Source organism: Artibeus jamaicensis, unplaced genomic scaffold (genome assembly GCF_021234435.1).
Source record: "Artibeus jamaicensis isolate MK-2021 breed Jamaican fruit bat unplaced genomic scaffold, CSHL_Jam_final contig_908, whole genome shotgun sequence".
Classification (NCBI taxonomy): Eukaryota; Metazoa; Chordata; class Mammalia; order Chiroptera; family Phyllostomidae; genus Artibeus; species Artibeus jamaicensis.
This window is the reverse complement of record NW_026522009.1, coordinates 5823972-5841572: the sequence shown is the minus strand read 5'-3', so window position 1 is coordinate 5841572 and position 17601 is coordinate 5823972. Positions and strand designations below refer to the sequence as shown.

At 34.7% G+C, this 17601-nt stretch overlaps 1 protein-coding gene across 3 annotated transcripts in view; it reads left to right on the top strand.

Annotated features, from left to right (window-relative positions):
• The window catches only part of EPHA5 (EPH receptor A5), a 327487-nt gene that overhangs the window by 58141 nt on the left and 251745 nt on the right, over positions 1-17601 (top strand). For all 3 annotated transcript variants that reach the window (XM_053655038.1, XM_053655037.1, XM_053655036.1), the window contains exon 3: positions 14636-15299. In XM_053655038.1, coding sequence (XP_053511013.1) covers positions 14636-15299 — 664 coding nt within the window. The remainder of the gene's footprint in view (positions 1-14635; positions 15300-17601) is intronic.

Genomic DNA, 17601 nt, shown 5'->3' with positions numbered 1-17601 from the left:
TGCTAGATATAAAATTCTTGGATGAGCCCTGGCTGGTGTAGCTCAGTGGATTGAGTGTGGGCCTGTGAACCACACGGTCGCGGTTCAATTCCCAGTCAGGGCACATGCCTGGGTTGCAGGCCAGTTCCCAGCAGGGGATGCACAAAAGGCAACCATACATTGATGTTTCTCTCCCTCTCTCCTTCCCCCCTTCCCCTCTAAAGATAAATAAATAAAATCTTTAAAAAAATTCTTGGATGACTTTATTTTTCTTTCAGCCTTTTAAATATGTCATTCTATTTTTATTCTGGTCTGTGTTGCTTTTTGTTTTGAAGAGGCAGCCTGTTATTAAGTCCTTGTTCTTTATTTGATGAGTGTTTTTCCTCTTCCTTCTTAGAGTCTTAGCTTTCAGTGGTGTTGCTGTATTATGTCTAGGCATGGATCTCAGTGCAGTAGGTATTTTAGATTTGAACATCAATGTTTTTCATAAAATTTGGGAAATTTTAATATTCAGACATTGTGTGCATGATTTTTTCTTTCTTCTCCTCTTTGGAACTGTCATTACACATACGTTGATAGGCTTAATTTTGTCCTAGAAGTCTTTGAAGTTCTGTCCATTTTTTATTTAATATTTTCCTACGTTCTTCTGATTGAATTTTTACTGATGTGTTATCATAAATATAGTGCATTTCCTGTTCATTTATATATTATTAATATGTTATTATATTAGTGTAGTAAGACATAATTTAGTGTTTTTATTTATTTTGAAATGTATCAAAATATTTTACTCTTTTTAAAATGTTCATTTCTATTTTCATATATATTTGAGATTAGATAAATGAACTGATTTTAATCTTGTATAGTGATATATAGTAGGAGTGTAGCACATTTTATGTTACTATTAATGGCAGTGTAAATGTTTTATAATGTTTGGCCATTCAACTTTGGAGGAGGTGTCATTTTGGCATATATATCTTTGGTCACATGTGAAAATTCTGGTTGAAACTGTTTTCTAAATTTGTCTTGTGTTGCCAAATCATTTCCCAAATTTGGCTTCCTATACATACCCCAGCATGGAAGAGTCCCTGTTCCCTATACCTTCTAAAACTTGATTCCATATCTGCCTATGTTTCTCCTAATAAACATACATTTAAATGCAAAGAATAATTTTATAGGCAGTATAAATGGCCAAAAGTGGAATAAGAAATTATTATCAAAGAATTTGAGGTGTTCAGCAGCCCACTAAGCAATATTTTCTAAGGACTTCTAGTTATATAATGGAAAAACTATTAGTCCTATAGCAAACAGAACAGTGAAGTCAAGGACAGTTACTTCCTACAATTATGGATATATTCTTTATTATATCAAGAGTCCCAATTGCTCATCTTCAAATAGATATGGATGTACTGAATAACAGTTAGGATCCTTTATGCTAAAAAGTTCTGTATATCTGTGCCATTATTAAACTTATCTGTTATCTGCTTTTACTCTGTGTTTTCTATTACTGTACTATATTGGTGAAAGTGATTGTGTCCATAAGCAGAGAAAAAAGCAGTTTATAACTTGCTTTAATTTTAAGGATAAAATCACACTTGCAAGATTAATTTCACTATTTCTACTTGTGGTTACTAACCTAAGCAAAAGGCCTCAGAATGATGCAGAAAGAATACAGGAAGATAAGGCAAAAATATAGGCAGAAGACCCAAGTAAGAAGAATGTAAGATTTCCTTACTGTTGCAATTTTACTAATGCTATAAAGATTTTATATTTGCCTAGAATTTTTAGCATTCTTAGAAAAATCCATTGTTTTAGCACTCATCAACAACAAATTAACTAATAAAATGCAGTTAGATATGTTTATTTAGTTGATAAACAAGGCATCTTTATACATATTAGTCAATCACTGCCTTTAGTGGACTATGTTCTCAAACTGCATGCTAACATAGCTCAAATTTATATTCACATTAAAGTAATCATCAAATGCATGTAAAAATAAACACTGAAAAATTGAAATTGTCATTTTAAAAGTATCAGTAAGCGTTTTAAACTTCTATATTAAGATTTTGGTAAGAAAGAAGTACTTGTACTCACTGAGCATTTTTTTTATTGTTGATGTTAACTGTTTGAATAGAAGCAGCTGAAAAATGAAGGTAGTAAAATTTACAATGGACCCATGGCAGTTTCTTCTTTTACTTCCATCTCAGTGAAAGAAGCACTGGGAAAAAATAAGGCTGTTCTCTGTGGCAATTCCAGCTCCGTGCTGGACAACACTAACTATAGATACCCTTCATTGCTACAGAACTTCATGAAGATGGACATGGCAAGTGGATGCAGTATTTTGGTCTATGCTACGGCAATAGAATCACTTAGATGTGAACATGCTCAAATCCCTAGTGTAGCTATTTCTCAACAAAAATGAGATAGAAATTCGTGTTGAATAGCCACTGATTACAAGAACATGATTAATGTGAAATATGAAATTGAATTGAATTGAATTGAACTGTTGTTAAGCCTACATCAGAAGTTTAATTTTATGTATTGAAAAATGAGGGGAGAATACAGACCACCAAGTAAAGACATTACTTTTAAAGTAATGTCTTTAAAGTTTAAAGTACTTTTAAAGAAATTACCAGTATATATCATAGTATGGTTAAATAATTCAGACTTTTAAATGGGTTATTGGAAAATTTGCCAGAATATCAAGAATATAGTATCTATTTTGACTAAAATATTAAGCATACCAGTGGTTACTCTCCTTTATTTTTATTACATTGAATCCCAATGGAAACTGAAAGTTTCATATAGCTATGAAAAGAAATCTTCCCCACAGAATTAATAGTTGTATATTATAGAATAATATTTATATTAAAGAGAGTAATAATGACACCAAATTTTTAAGTGTTATTGAGAATGTATGCTTTTAAGTAACACTGGGAGCACAATTTCTGACATCTCCCAGTGGCTGTCGTGAGGAATTTTTCATAGTATGCCTGTTTGTGTTCACTGTGAAATCCTGAAACTGGGAGAAAGGTGTGACTTCTTAGATCTTAAACTCTCTATGCATGTGTATTCCTGCTTCATAATTGAGATCGAATAAACTCTTTAGAAAACTATAAACTCACAGACTATATAAACTTTGGCAATAGCATACTACAGATAATTATATTAGAACAGCCCTGTATGTTATCAAATATTGTACTTATGATCTCTTGGTATAATGTGATGGAAAATATAGAAGGATGAGCTACTGCAGCCTAAACATGGAGGTGGTGTGTATATATAAATATATATATAGTGAAGCAATTATGGAACTACATTACATAAATTGTTTATAAATTTGTTTTCACCTGCTCCTTTAAAAATATAATTTATGGCATAAAATCATTGACAAACAAGATAACATGTACCATATATTAATGGATCTGCTTTTTCAAAAAATACTAATGAGACCATTTAAGATTTTAATTCATTTTACTACTTGGTTAATTTTAGGTATACATACCCACTGAGCTCATTTTAGTTTTTAATATTGTGATTGACCAGTTAATAAAACTGGTCAGCATTTAAAATTATCTTGGTAAGTAAAATTTTCTAGAACAAAAAAGCCAGATTTTAAAAACTTGAAATATCCATGACATATATCATTCAATTTTTATTGTATTTTATTGATTATGCTATTAGAGTTTTTCTCATTTTCCCCCTTAACTTCCTGCACCCCGCTTCCTCCCTCTCCCTCAGGCAATCCCCAAACCATTGTTCATGTCCATGGAATATTCATGTAAGTCCTTTGGCTACTCCATTTCCTATACTATACATATACATGGCTATTCTAGCACTACCTATTTGTATTTCTTTTTTTAAATTTTCCAATTATAGTTTACATTTAATATTATTGTGTTAGTTTCAGATGTATAGGATAGTGGTTAGAAAATTATGTATTTTACAGGGTCCCCAATGTTTCAAGTACCCACCTGACCCCATACATAGTTACCATGATATCATTGACTATATTCCCTGTGGTGCACTTTACATCCCCGTGACTACTCTGTAACTATCAATTTGTACTTCTTAATCCCTCTACTTTTTTCACCCAGCACTTTGACCCCCATCTCCTCTGATAGCAGTCAGTCTGTTCTTTCTATCTGTGAATCTGTTTCTAGTTCATTTGTTTGTTTATTTTGCTCTGTAGACTCAACACATAAATGAAATTATATGGTATTTATCTTTCTCTGATGTATTTTACTTCACTCGTACCTTCTAGGTCAATCCATTCTGTCATAAAATGTAAGATTTAATTCTTTCTTTGGCCATAATATTCCATTGTGTTTGTACAACTGCTTGTTTTATCCACTTGTCTATTGATGGGCACTTGGGTTGCTTCCATGGTTTCACTATTATGAATAACACTGCAGTGAACGTAACAGTGCATATATTCTTTCAGATCAGTTAACTATTTTGCTTCTTCATCCATTCCTCCACACCCACTCTCATCTGGCAATCATCAAAATATTCTCTATATGAGTCTGTCTCTGTTCTTCTTGTTTGCTTAGTGTGTGTTTAAGATTCAGTTATTGAGAGATGCGTATTTATTATTTCATTGTTCTTTTTTTAGAGAAAGGGGAAGGAAGGGGGAAAGAGAGGGAGAGAAACATCAGTGTATGGTTGCCTCCCACATGCCCCCACACCAGGGACCCAGCTTGCAGTCCAGGCCAACACCCCAACTGGGAATTGAACCAGTGTTCCTTTGGTTCATAGGCTCATGCTCAATCACCGAGTCACGTGAGCTGGGACTATTGTGCATAGTTTTGATCTTCCTTTCCTTAAATAAGTCCCTTTAACACTGTATATACTAATTTTGGTGATGACTCCTTTAGATTCCCTTGTCTGGGAATCTATTTATCTGCCCTTTGATTGTAAACGATATCTTTGCTCAGTAAAGCAATCTTGGCTCTAGGTCCCTGCTTTTCATGACTTTGAATTTTCTTGTCAATCTCTTCTAACCTACAAAGTGTCTTTTGAGAAATCTGCTGACAGTCTTATGGGAATTCCCCTGTAGGTAACTAACTTTTTATCTCTTGCTGATTTTTAAGATTCTCTCTTTATCTTTAACATTTGGCATTTCAATTACAATAAGTCTTGGAATGGGCCTTTTTGCATCTATCTTGTTTGGGACTTTCTGTGTGTCTTGGACTTGCATGCCTACTTCCTTCACCAAATTAAGAAAGTCTCCTTTCATTATTGTTTTTTCAAGTAAATTTCCAATTTCTTGCTCTTTCTTTTCTACTTTTGGCACCCCTATGATGAGAATGCTAGGATGCTTGACGTTATCCCAGAGGCTGCTTACTGTCCTTTTTTGGGGGGGGGGATTCTATTTTCTTCTTATTGTTCCAATTGTTTTTTGTTCATTTGTTTGTTTCCTTATGTTCTAAATCATTTATTTGATTCTCAGCTTAATCTACTCTACTGTTGTTTCCCTGTAAATTGTTCTTTATTTCAATCAGTGTATCCTTCATTTATGACTGAATCTTTTAATGCTGGTGAGGTGCTCACTAAGTTCCTTGAGCATTTTTATAACCAACATTTTGAACTCAGCATCTGGCAGATTGTTTATCTTCACTTTATTTGGTTCTTATTCTGGAGTTTTGTATGTTTTTTCATCTGGGCCATGTTTCTTTTTCTTTTCATTTTGGCAGCCTCTCTGTATTTGTTTCTATGTATTAGGTAGAGCTTTAAAGATTCTTTATATGGAAGCATGGCCTAATGTAGTAGGTATTCTGTAGGGTCCAGTGGCACAACCTCCCCTATCAGCTGAGCTGAGGACTTGGGGCCCACTCTTAATGTTTACTGAATCTACCTTCCTCTTCTAATTGAGTCTTAATTGCTGTTGGCTGGTCAATGAGAGGGATTTACCCAGGCCAGTCAGCTACAAGGACTAACTATGACCACTGGTCACCAATCTCTGCCCTCCGTGGAGGATCAGCTGTGCAGGGGCAGAATGGCGGTGCATCAGCGTGGTCTGTAACTATCCACTGGTTGTACAGGCTCTGGGGTTTCCCAGGTGGTGTAGGCCAAGGTTGACCCCCACCGATGTTCTGTCTGGGACCATCCTGCATGAGCTATAAAGCAATCTGAAATGTCTGTTACTTGTATTGAGTTCAGAGATTCCTAGGCACAGCAAAGTATGAATCTAGGCTGGCTTCTGCTAGTGCCTGGCCTGGGACTACATAGCAAGACGTACAGGGGTCTGGGAGCTCACTGAAGTTGGCTGTTGTTTGTTTGCTAGGTTTTAGGTAGCTTTGAAGCATGTGCCAAGACCAGCCATTTATATGAAAAAGTCACTGTTAACAGTTTGGGTATGCCAGCAAGTTGGGTGTGATGGAGTCTCAGGAGATCTCCAGGGCAGGGAAAACTGTTTAGCCAGGTTGACGGCTTGGCTAAACTTGGTACCTGCCTACTAACTATTGGCTCTGTGTAGGGGGAGGGGGGTTCAAAAAGGGAACAATGGCCTCTGGCCACCTTTCTGTCTGTGAGAAAGCTGTACCTTAGCTTGCCTTGATGACAAACACTTCAGTTCCCCACTATATGCTTATGGTATCTTTCAGGCTGCTACCCTGGTACTGAAACTCAGAATGAATGAGTCTGAGTAATTCCATGTATGGGTTCTTTAAGAGGAAATGAATGAAACACTAGTACTTTTTTTCCACTGGCTCAATTTCCACTGTTTTTTTTGCAGGTAAGGGTCATGGGAACTTAACTTTCTGGAACTGGAGCCATGGGTGTAGGGGCCTGGTATGGGCCTGGGACTTCTTGCTCCAAAATATCACTCCCCAAATTTTTCCACCACATGTGTAGGTGGGACCCACTCCTTCCATATCTCTGCCCCTTGTGCCATTCTTGGTGCATTTAGTTTCTTTAATTTTGTAGTTGTCAGACTTCCAATCAATTCAATTTCTGACAGTTTGGAGTGATGGTTGCTCTCTATTTTTGTTATAATTTTGATGTGGTTGTGCAAAGAGACATGTTATGTTTCCCTTGCTGTCATCTTGGCCAGAAGTCATTGGTTAATTCCTATATCATTTTATATAATGTGAAACCATTTAATATACATTTTCTTGAAAGTGGAGTAGCAAACAAATGCATAAGTAGACATGATATATGCTTGTACTTTGGGTTTTAGATTAAGTTAATCATAATATTTTATTAAAAAATACCTTTTTGCTTAAATAATACACTTCTCCAGTTGTGAATGTCTATCTTTCTTTTGCTTTTGAGTTTTCCAATCTCTAATTGATTTTTTGCTTTATATAATTTAAAAATATATATAACAACGTATGAAGAAGGTGAGGGGTGGGGTTTGGTGGAAGGGGGGAGGGGATGATATCTGCAATAATGTCAACAATAAAAATAAATTTTAAAAGTGAAGCATAACTTTCTGTTGTCAAGTATATATTTGACATGTGTGACAAAATGGTGTTGGCTGTGTAGTTTTGTTCAGCAAATAAGGCTCTGAGACCATTCGTAATAAAGATAGCATCCTACAAATATAAAAATAAAATGTAAGAAAGAATCAATGATATGTTTTCTTTCCCTTTTATTTTCTTGTAACAACTGAGTGCATTGTTGAGAAAAAAAGAACAAAGACTATGAATTGTTTCTCCAGGGGAAGAAAAATCTCTTCCTGTCATTCATATTTAGTGTCTTACAGATCTAAAGATTTAATCCCTGTGAACATATTCATATGAACTTGAAAGCTCTAATCTCTGTCTTTCTCTGGTGATTTTGGTTTTTGAATTGAATGTGATCTCATAAACATTTTTTTTCTATTCTAGGGCTATAAAGTAATCAACTTAGCTTTATTTCATACACAGAAAATTATTTGAGTGACTTCTAACAATATTACTACATCATAGTCACACATTTTAAAGATGTTTTAAATAACTCAAAATCCTACATGATGCATTTTTACTAGCATATTATTGAGGAAATGTAACAAGATTGTTTATTCAATTGATTTCTGAAGTTGATACATTTTTATATTTATTTTACTAAAGAACCGTAACTAGTAGGAATTTTAAATATCTGAAACAGAAAGTATATACTGCATATTTTATTCTTTTAAAACCATGCTGTTCTTGTGGTTGTGCATAAAAATTGGGGTGTTTCTGTGGACTAGGAGTGGTCTTATTCCAAAGTTCAGAAAACTTATTAAGGAATGACAAATTCTGGTAGTTTTACCACAAAGGCCAACAATTTTATTTTTTGAACACATAAATACCCCTATTCATCAAGATATTGAAAAATTTTCACTTTTGTTGATTAAAATGACTTCATTGGCTAGTGTATTTTATACACTGTATTTTTAACCCTTTGTAGGGGGAAACATTGTTAGTATCAGAGTTCTGACCACAAGCATCAAACTGACACTGAGCAGTGTCAGTAGGGCTGAACCCCAGTTTACTCACCTGCAAGCGGTGTGGTTTTGTTCTGTAAGATGATGTCATACACAAGATAGATAACAAGAAAATGATCTTTTCAGATGTGGATTGACTAACTCTAGCTCTAAACTATTCCTCCTGTATATATTACCTTTGAGGTTTCACACATTCCAGGATTAATTTTGAATTACAACAACATGTCTTTCAGAGCATTGTAATCCAAGATGCAGCTTGCTCTTTTTGAGACTCATTGTTCAAGCATTTGAGCAGCCACTAGACAGGTTTGTGAACTTGGGACTCATATTTTAACCCAACATGCATGGATCTCAATAACAGAGTACTTTTTCCTAATGAAGAATGCCTTGTAGTGTACAGCAACACATCAAGTTAATAACAAATGGGAAAAATTAGTTCCAACAATAATAGGATTCTTCATCTTTTCTGCCATTTATCATGTTCCTAAGTCATTTGTGCTTAGAGGAATTTCTGACCAGTTTCTCTCAAAATAAATATTCTGGATTGATTATATTAGGTAATTGCAGACTTCTGCATGCACACATGGACAAATGAGCTTAATTGCACATTCAATAGGAAGGAAACATAAGGATTTTATGTAAGCATAGTAAGTTTTAGAAAATGTTATGGGGAAGACTGTTAGTACTCATTTATCATGAACCTGAGGAAAATAATAAGCAATTTTCCTAGGTCCTTACTTGAGTATATTTTACCTACTTTTAATCAGTAATATGAAATTGAAAAAACGCATGAAATAATGAAGCTAAAATGCTAATATTAAAATTACTGTAATAAATTATAAAATAATAATAAGAAAAACAAAAGATCTTTTTGTGTTTAAAATTTCTGATTTGTTATATTATATTTCATTGGATTTTTGCGATAGCAGGAAAATTCCCAAAATTCTAGACTTTAGGTAAACATATTATGGGGTAGCAATTAGAATGTCTTGCTTACTGGTTAAAATGGATAAAGTGCCTACTTCTAAACCTGAGCACATAGATTATTTTCCAGGCAATTTCTAAGGTCATGAAGGGGAACTATTTTTTTAAAGACTTTATTCATTTATCTTTAGAGGGGAAGGGAAGGAGATAGGGAGAGAAATATCAGTGTATGGTTGCCTCTCGTGCATCCCCTGCTGGAAACTGGACTAAAACCTGGGCATGTGCCCTGACTGGGAATTGAACTGCGATCCTTTGGTTCTCAGGCGAGTGCTCAATCCACTGAACTAAACCAGCCAGGGCAGGGAACTATTTTTTTTAATATCAATTAATAATTTGAGATTAGAGTACAGTAATTTAGGAAAAATACTATACACACAAATAAGCACACACAGGTAAATACTAAAGGATATGAACTAGTGATATTTTGAATACAACAAAAGCTTAATTTCCACTTGTTTTGGAGCTTTTAAAAAGGAATTATATGAAATATTGTGATATTAAAGTTACGCTTTGGGCATGTCAGAGTAAAGCTGGAGGCAACTGATTCCTAGTCATGTTTCAACATCTGTCAGCAAAATAATGTCTAAGGCAGACCTAGTATTGTTTGATTGAAGTAAGAAATCAAATATAAGGCCACTAAATATAGGCCACTAACTGATATTCTATATTTTGGGCTTTTTTTCTTAAAAGATCTTATTTATTCATTTTTAGAGAGAGGGGAAACGAGGGAGAAAGAGAGGAAGAGAAACATCAATGAGTGGTTCCCTCTTGCATGTCCCCCACTGGGGTCCCAGCCCACAACCCAGGCATGTGCTTTACACTGGGAATTGAACCGGGGACTTTTTGGTTTGTAGGCCAGCACTCAGTCCACTGAGCCACATCAGCCAGGGCTATATTCTAGGCTTTTAATATGTACAGAATAATTAAGGAGACTAATGAATAAAAAATAGAAAGAATATTTTAAAACATATCATGCTCAAAATAATGCATAGGTAAGCTAAACTGTAAGCTGTAATTGGTAAAATGTAACACTAATGAAAATGAGTTCTACAGGTGAATATGCTAAACTAAATTTTGTAAAAAATATGCAAATTATTTATATAAGAAAATGTCTGAATTATTCCAAGTGTGAAATTAGTGTATTTCTATAAGAGGAGGGTTATATATATGTTTGATATTGATTTATTCATTATAAAATATATGCCAAGTGCCATACTTTGTGCCAAGTGGTGTCAGATGCTGAGATACAGTAAAGAAAAAGAAAATCATGTCTTTATTTTCATATCTGTGTTTCAGAGTATAAGATATATAGATATAGAAATATAGGAAGGAGGGAGGGAGGAAGGAAGGAGGGATGGGTGGGAGGAAGGAAGGAAAGGAAAAGAAAACAGAGGAAGAAGGAAAGAATGAATTATTTATGGTTACATGGTCTCTAAAAAATGCGAATTTAGTTGTGACATGTGGTGGCAGTCCATCAGTCCAAGTAATCCCACACGTAAATCTGCACGTGGAGGACAGAGATGTGCTGACAAAGAGGTAGAGAGCTGCTCAGATGTCCAGGCCTGTCCTCTGGGAGCTCGGTCAGTTTCTTTCTGTTCTCTTGTCTTCAGGTTCCTCATTTCAAAAATCAGGAGTTGGGTCAGGTCTTCCAAGGCCCCGTCTTCTGTGTTACATTAGGTGGTTTGGACAGTTTCAGTTCGCACTCTAGATTATATGTAGCCAGTGTGCCAGCGGATGGGTCTCAGGTGATACATCCAGATGTTAGACAAGATGGGACTAAAACCAGGGCTGCAGGCTGATACTCGTTTTCTGTACAATACCAATCAAGTATTTCTGTTCAAGCCTTTACTACAAAGTTTCTTACCATTGTACTTTAATCTTCATATATTAATCTCTGTTTAAAAAACAAAGTAAATAAAAACAATAATGAAAACAGAGCTAGATAATGGGCACCCTTGATAACTTGAAAGGTCAAAATCGACTCTGTTCATTTGATTCCTTATGCATATCTGGGAATATTCTAGTCTAGGCTGTGTGTCCTGCATAAGCATTTTTAAGTATTGAAAGCAGAAGAAGTGATGTATATGCTGGAGGATTGGAAGTAAGAATGATATGAGCAGGCTAAAGAGACATTAGGAGCTTGGGGCTAGAAACCTAATAAGGCAATGAGAGGCAGGCAGAGAGAAAATAGTTCTTAATGGCTTGCATAGGAGATGTTGATAACTCTATGATACATATACGGACATGAAAATAAGTCTTTTTTTCTTTTCCACTTCCTTGATGAATGTGGCTGAGTTGTGATATCTGGCCAGGCATGGGATTAGAATGCAAATGACTTGGACTTCTCAGTGCCCACTGGGAAAAGGAGCAAGCCCAGGCATCTGGGAAAGAAATCAAGCCAACCCAAGCTGTCTGTGTAACTACTTTTTAACATTAAGACAAAGACATAGGAGCAAGAAGGAAAGAAACAGAGAAGCTGGGGTTCAGAGGTTGAGCCTTGAAGAGGAGCTAGATGGGAAGAACAGAGTTGCTCTCTTCATATTGCGTAGGTACCACACTTCCGTAATTCCCAGGCACCTCACTATAGTAATCAAAGGAGCAGCAAATACTTTTATTACACCATAGATTATAAGAAATCCAACAAAATCGAGCTGAAAATATTGTCTTTCTATCTGTGACTTTCATTATGTCACAGTAATCCTCTTGATATGACATTTGCAAAAGTGTCTAAGAGTATATCTGTCAGGTTCTTAAGTTCTTCTTGACTATTGCTTCTCTCCATCCTCTTGTTTCTTTTTCATAAGTGAGATTTTTGCTGAGAATAATGGGGTGTCCTCTTTGTATTAAAAGGAAAGAAGTCTTAGAAGAACTCAAAGTTTCATTTCAACCAAGCTAAATAAATGAAATATGTTCATCCATTTCTTAGTATATTTATAATGACAAAATAGGGATAGATATTTATGGGGAATGTGTATGTATTATCTATTTGATTCCCTGAATAGCTTATGGTCATACTTATTTAAATTAAACTCTTTCTATTCATTCATTAGATATAGAAAATTTAAGTCTTCATTTATATTTTGGACATTTGAAAAGAAAAAGAAATTCAATTCCACCGTAATAAATTCTAACATCAAAGAAAATTACAGTTTTTCTCTTCTTAATTGAGAATATTTAGAGAAGCAAGATGTTCATGCACACTCTTTGAAATTATCACCTGAAGCAGTAGCTATTAAGCTGTCTTGTCAAGTGCTGCTTGGCTTGCATTTTTAATAATATTTATGGTACCTGGACTTTGTACAGGCAAACACTGAATTGCTTGCTTTATAATTTTGTAAGATGCTGCTCTTTCAATTCCTTTTACTTGCTAGCAGGGTCCTATTGGAATACATGATGCAGAAATAGGACTTCTATAAATGATTTAAGGCCAAGGATTTAACATCCATTTGTGTTTTATTTAGAAATACATTATAAAATAAAATCTAAAGCATACATAATGTAGCATTTTGATTTTTTCAGAGAAGAAAAAAATCTTCTTGATGTTATTTTTCATTTTACTGATTTACAGAATATATATTTAATTAATCTTGTTGTTGAATTACTTGTTGATTGTAGTAAGTTGATTACTTTTACTGCTCTCATTCAGTTAGTTGAGGTGCTCTTTTTTCCACAAAATATTGATCGCGGCATTGAGTGACAATTCAGAAATTGATACCTGGATCGCTTCATAGTGTAAATAGTTTAATGACAGAACACTGAAATAGAAGGCTCAGTTAGAAAATCAGAAGCTATTAAATACATTTGGAGAGATGACAAGTGAGATGAAATGGAAGAACTGAGGCTTCTCATAACACCTTAATGTGAAAGTTGTTAGGTGAGAGAAAATCTCGACGTCCTTCTCTTGTGAATTTAAGGAGCTCAGCAGTTTTCCGTCAGTGGCACTTTTCACTCGTGTCAGTTTGACAGAGGCTGGGATTTTGGGAGGGGCCCTGTGAGGCAAACGATTTATGTGCATCTTCTGTGACTCCACATTTGTCATGTTTGTCAATTGAGTGGAATCAAGAAATAATGCTGTATTTCATTTTAAGTCTAAAGAAACGAGGTTCCATTAGGTTTATCTATATTGATATCTGAAATTGGATTCTGTATTTATTGAAAGTCATTATGGCTTCATTGCACTCTGTTTCACAGCCAACTTTTTAAGAGTTAAAATTGTATAGTTTTGTATACACAATTTTTCATTGTCTTCTTATTTAAGACATTTTTTAATAATAATATGGAGAAAAGTTTGGTTCTCTATTTTTCAGACAGTGGTTATGGTACATGAGCTTCTCAAAAATGGAATATTTTGTTAAGACAGTGATTGGCTCAGACCTCTTCTTTCACCAAATACTATTTTTGAAGCTGTATAAATTATACTTAATTTTCTACATTCTGTATATGTTTAGAATGCTTTGAGGTCATTATGCATAAAATAATGCATTGGTAAGAAAGAATTAATGCATTTACAGGATATAATAACATGTCTGCACTTGAAATGACAAGGCTGACTGTATTACTAATTTATAATTTTTATCTCTATTTTACATGTATTTAGGTTTGTATTTGTGAATATATCTGTGAATAAACATTTAGTTATTCAATTTGTAAAAGAGTCCAACACAGACTGTCTTAATGAGATAAAACTACATTATTAATTTTAAACTAATGGATTTTCCTTCAAGTTTTATTACACTCATGTGTTATTTGTAACATTCCAGAATTAAATGTGTGAATTCACATACTTTTTTCTTCTTTTTCACATTTACTGCTACTTTCTCATTGTGGAGTTTTAAAAGATATTTTTCCTTTTACTTTAAAAATTTATCCCATTCTATGTACTTTCTTTCAGATAGACATCTCTTTCTTTCAATGTTTTTTGTTGTTAACTTCATACGCCTTCAACTCTGTTTTATTTTTACTCTGAAATATATGTGTTTTTGTAGGTAATATCATTCATATGCATTCACCTTTGAGTTACATTAGAGACTATGAATAATACATTACTAATTTACTTAATTTATAAAAGGGAATATTAAAAAATCTTTTGGTTGTTGCTGATGTTCGAGTATAGTTGCCTCCACTTTAAATTCTTGCTGTATAGCTCCTTCTCCCAATACTAAATATGGAAGCTACAGAAATTTCCACATCTGAAATAGTTTTTACTATTTTTTCTGGTTACTTCCTATTTTTAAATGTGTTTTTCTATCTTATGTTACACAGTGGGAAGAAATTGGTGAAGTTGATGAAAATTATGCCCCTATCCACACTTACCAAGTATGCAAAGTTATGGAACAGAATCAGAATAACTGGCTTCTGACCAGTTGGATCTCCAACGAAGGTGCTTCCAGAATCTTCATTGAACTTAAATTTACTTTGCGGGACTGCAACAGCCTTCCTGGAGGACTGGGGACCTGTAAGGAAACTTTTAACATGTATTACTTTGAGTCAGATGATGAGAATGGGAGGAATATCAAGGAAAATCAATACATCAAAATTGATACGATTGCTGCCGATGAAAGCTTTACGGAACTTGATCTTGGTGACCGAGTCATGAAACTGAATACAGAGGTTAGAGATGTAGGACCTCTAAGCAAAACGGGATTTTATCTTGCCTTTCAAGATCTGGGTGCTTGCATTGCTCTGGTTTCTGTGCGTGTGTACTATAAAAAATGTCCTTCTGTGGTACGACACTTGGCTGTGTTCCCTGACACAATCACTGGAGCTGATTCTTCGCAGTTGCTAGAAGTGTCAGGTTCCTGCGTCAACCATTCTGTGACAGATGAACCACCCAAAATGCATTGCAGCGCAGAAGGGGAGTGGCTGGTGCCCATCGGGAAATGCATGTGCAAAGCAGGATATGAAGAGAAAAATGGCACGTGTCAAGGTAAGGGTTTGCCGCGTGTCTGCAGGTGCTGTCTGCTTCAGTTGGATCATGCATATGTATGTCATCCAAGGATCACAAGCAAGCGACCTTTTACTTGGCTAATTTATGGAGATTATTTCTTTTCAAGTTTGATTTCTCTCCTCAGAATTTAAATTTTTTGGCAATGGTGAAAGATTTAACGTTACATTTTATTGGCTATACATATTTAATACTCAGAATATCTTACTTGCAGTGTAATATTCATATTCATTTTGTTTTTCAGAAGTTTTATTTTTGAGCAACTTAAATGGAGGGATCATTTCTTTGTGTGCACTCTCTTTGAAAGATTATTATCTGCTACTGCGCTGCTATTTTGGTCCTTGAAGAGAAAATAGTACTTTCAGTTGCTTTATAAAATTCAAATGCAAATCTTATTTGAGACTTGTTTGGGCATGTTTCTAACCCTTTTAAAAATTCTTCAGAAATAAGTTTAGTCATATGGTCTCCATAGGAAAATATTTGTTAGCTGACATGACTTAGTTTATTGTGTTGTTTACATATAATTTCTATCCCATGTTTGCTTTTAAAAACATTGCAGATACATTTTAAATGCATAGTAAGTAGTGCCTAAGAAAATAAATGCTTAGAAATAGAGCCAAAACAATAAGGTCATTTGAAAACAATTTGCACTTGGAGATTTTTTTGTTTTAATTTTTCTTTTAAATTGCAACTCGATCATGCATGCTTCCCTCTTCATTTGAAAATACACTTATTTTGCCCACCGTGTGGTGAGTCACCCTTTTAAAACTTGATTTTTATTTATGGCGTTTTGAAACAAGATAGTACTTTGTGTTAAAGTAAAGAGCAGTTTATAAGGAAGAACACATTTTTTTCTTGATAACCTGAACTCGTTTTCACCATGATAAACACATACTACACAGATAATGAGAGTTAATGTGTGTTAACTAAGGAGAACACCAAATGCTGAGAAGTCGCCCTAATCCCACCTGTTACCTTCAGGTGATTTTTTTCTTCTAAATTCCATATGTGATAGGAATCAAACTCGTTCAGCTGTTTTCCAGGTATGAATGTATATTGATTACAGATCCAGGGAAACAAAACTAGGAAAATTACCTATAAATCATCATGACTTTGCTTAATTATTTCTCTCTAGAAACATGTAGCACCATTTTTTAATTTTCTTTTGCAGCATCGGCTCACATGCATTTTTGTCCCCTGTAATTAACTGTGGTTATTTGTCCATGGAATCTACACAACTGTGTACACATATCTGTTTGCACACACATGCGGACAAAATTTTATGAAACCAGCGGTATGTTTCAGAAATGCTTTCAAGATTGTCAGGGAAATTAATTATATTTTACTCAAGGTTGGATTTAAAGGAAAGTTATAACTAACCTTACTTTAACTTTTTTTGAGCAGTCTTTATGGTATAAGGTGAAGATATATATAATTTTAGAGAATTAAATATGACCCATTGAATACATTTTTACTCTTTTCCCCCAAATATTTATAATATATCTTATTATTTCTAAAACTTTTGCTAGTATGGTAGAGCAAAATTCTCTGGTGGATTAGTCATTTATATCACTTTAGAGAATATGCAGTCACTTTAGTTCAGTGAACAATGACCTTTGTCTTTATTCAGACTGACAGAGGGTATAAAAGACCTGCATTTTGGGGGAATAGTTTTTTATTGTTACTGGGTTAAAATATTTTATTTATGACAAAAATATCCTGGGGAAGTAAGGTTCTGACATAATATGTCTTAGTGCAGGCATTTAATGCATGTTTTCCTCTTTTCATGCTCTTCTTCTTTTTCAAAATTTTATTTAGTTATTTTTCAAGTACAGTTTTCTATTTCTCCCATCCCAGCCCCCCCGCCCCGTGCTCCCCACCTCCCTCCCATTTCCACCCCCCTTAGTTCTCGTCCCTGTGTCCTTCCCATTTGTTCCTCCAAATCCCTCCCCTTTCATGCTCTTCTTCTAATAATTGAGGAAGAGACACCTAATTCAGAGGCAGTGTGAGCAGCAGAAGCTACATGGTAGAAAACGGCTCTGAGCTGGACTCTGCATTAATGCATTTATTACTGCACCATGCTAGTAGGAAGAAAGATGTGGGACCATGAAGGCTGTGAACTACACAGCCCCAGAGAGTGTTGTGCCAAATATAGTACAGTCTACAAGAATAGAGCCTCTTGGTGTTTTCCAATGTACAAATAATATGTGACCACTGTGAGGAGTTTTGGATGTTTATTTTATAAGTAATATTGAACGAATAAACAAGAGATGATGGTTTGTTT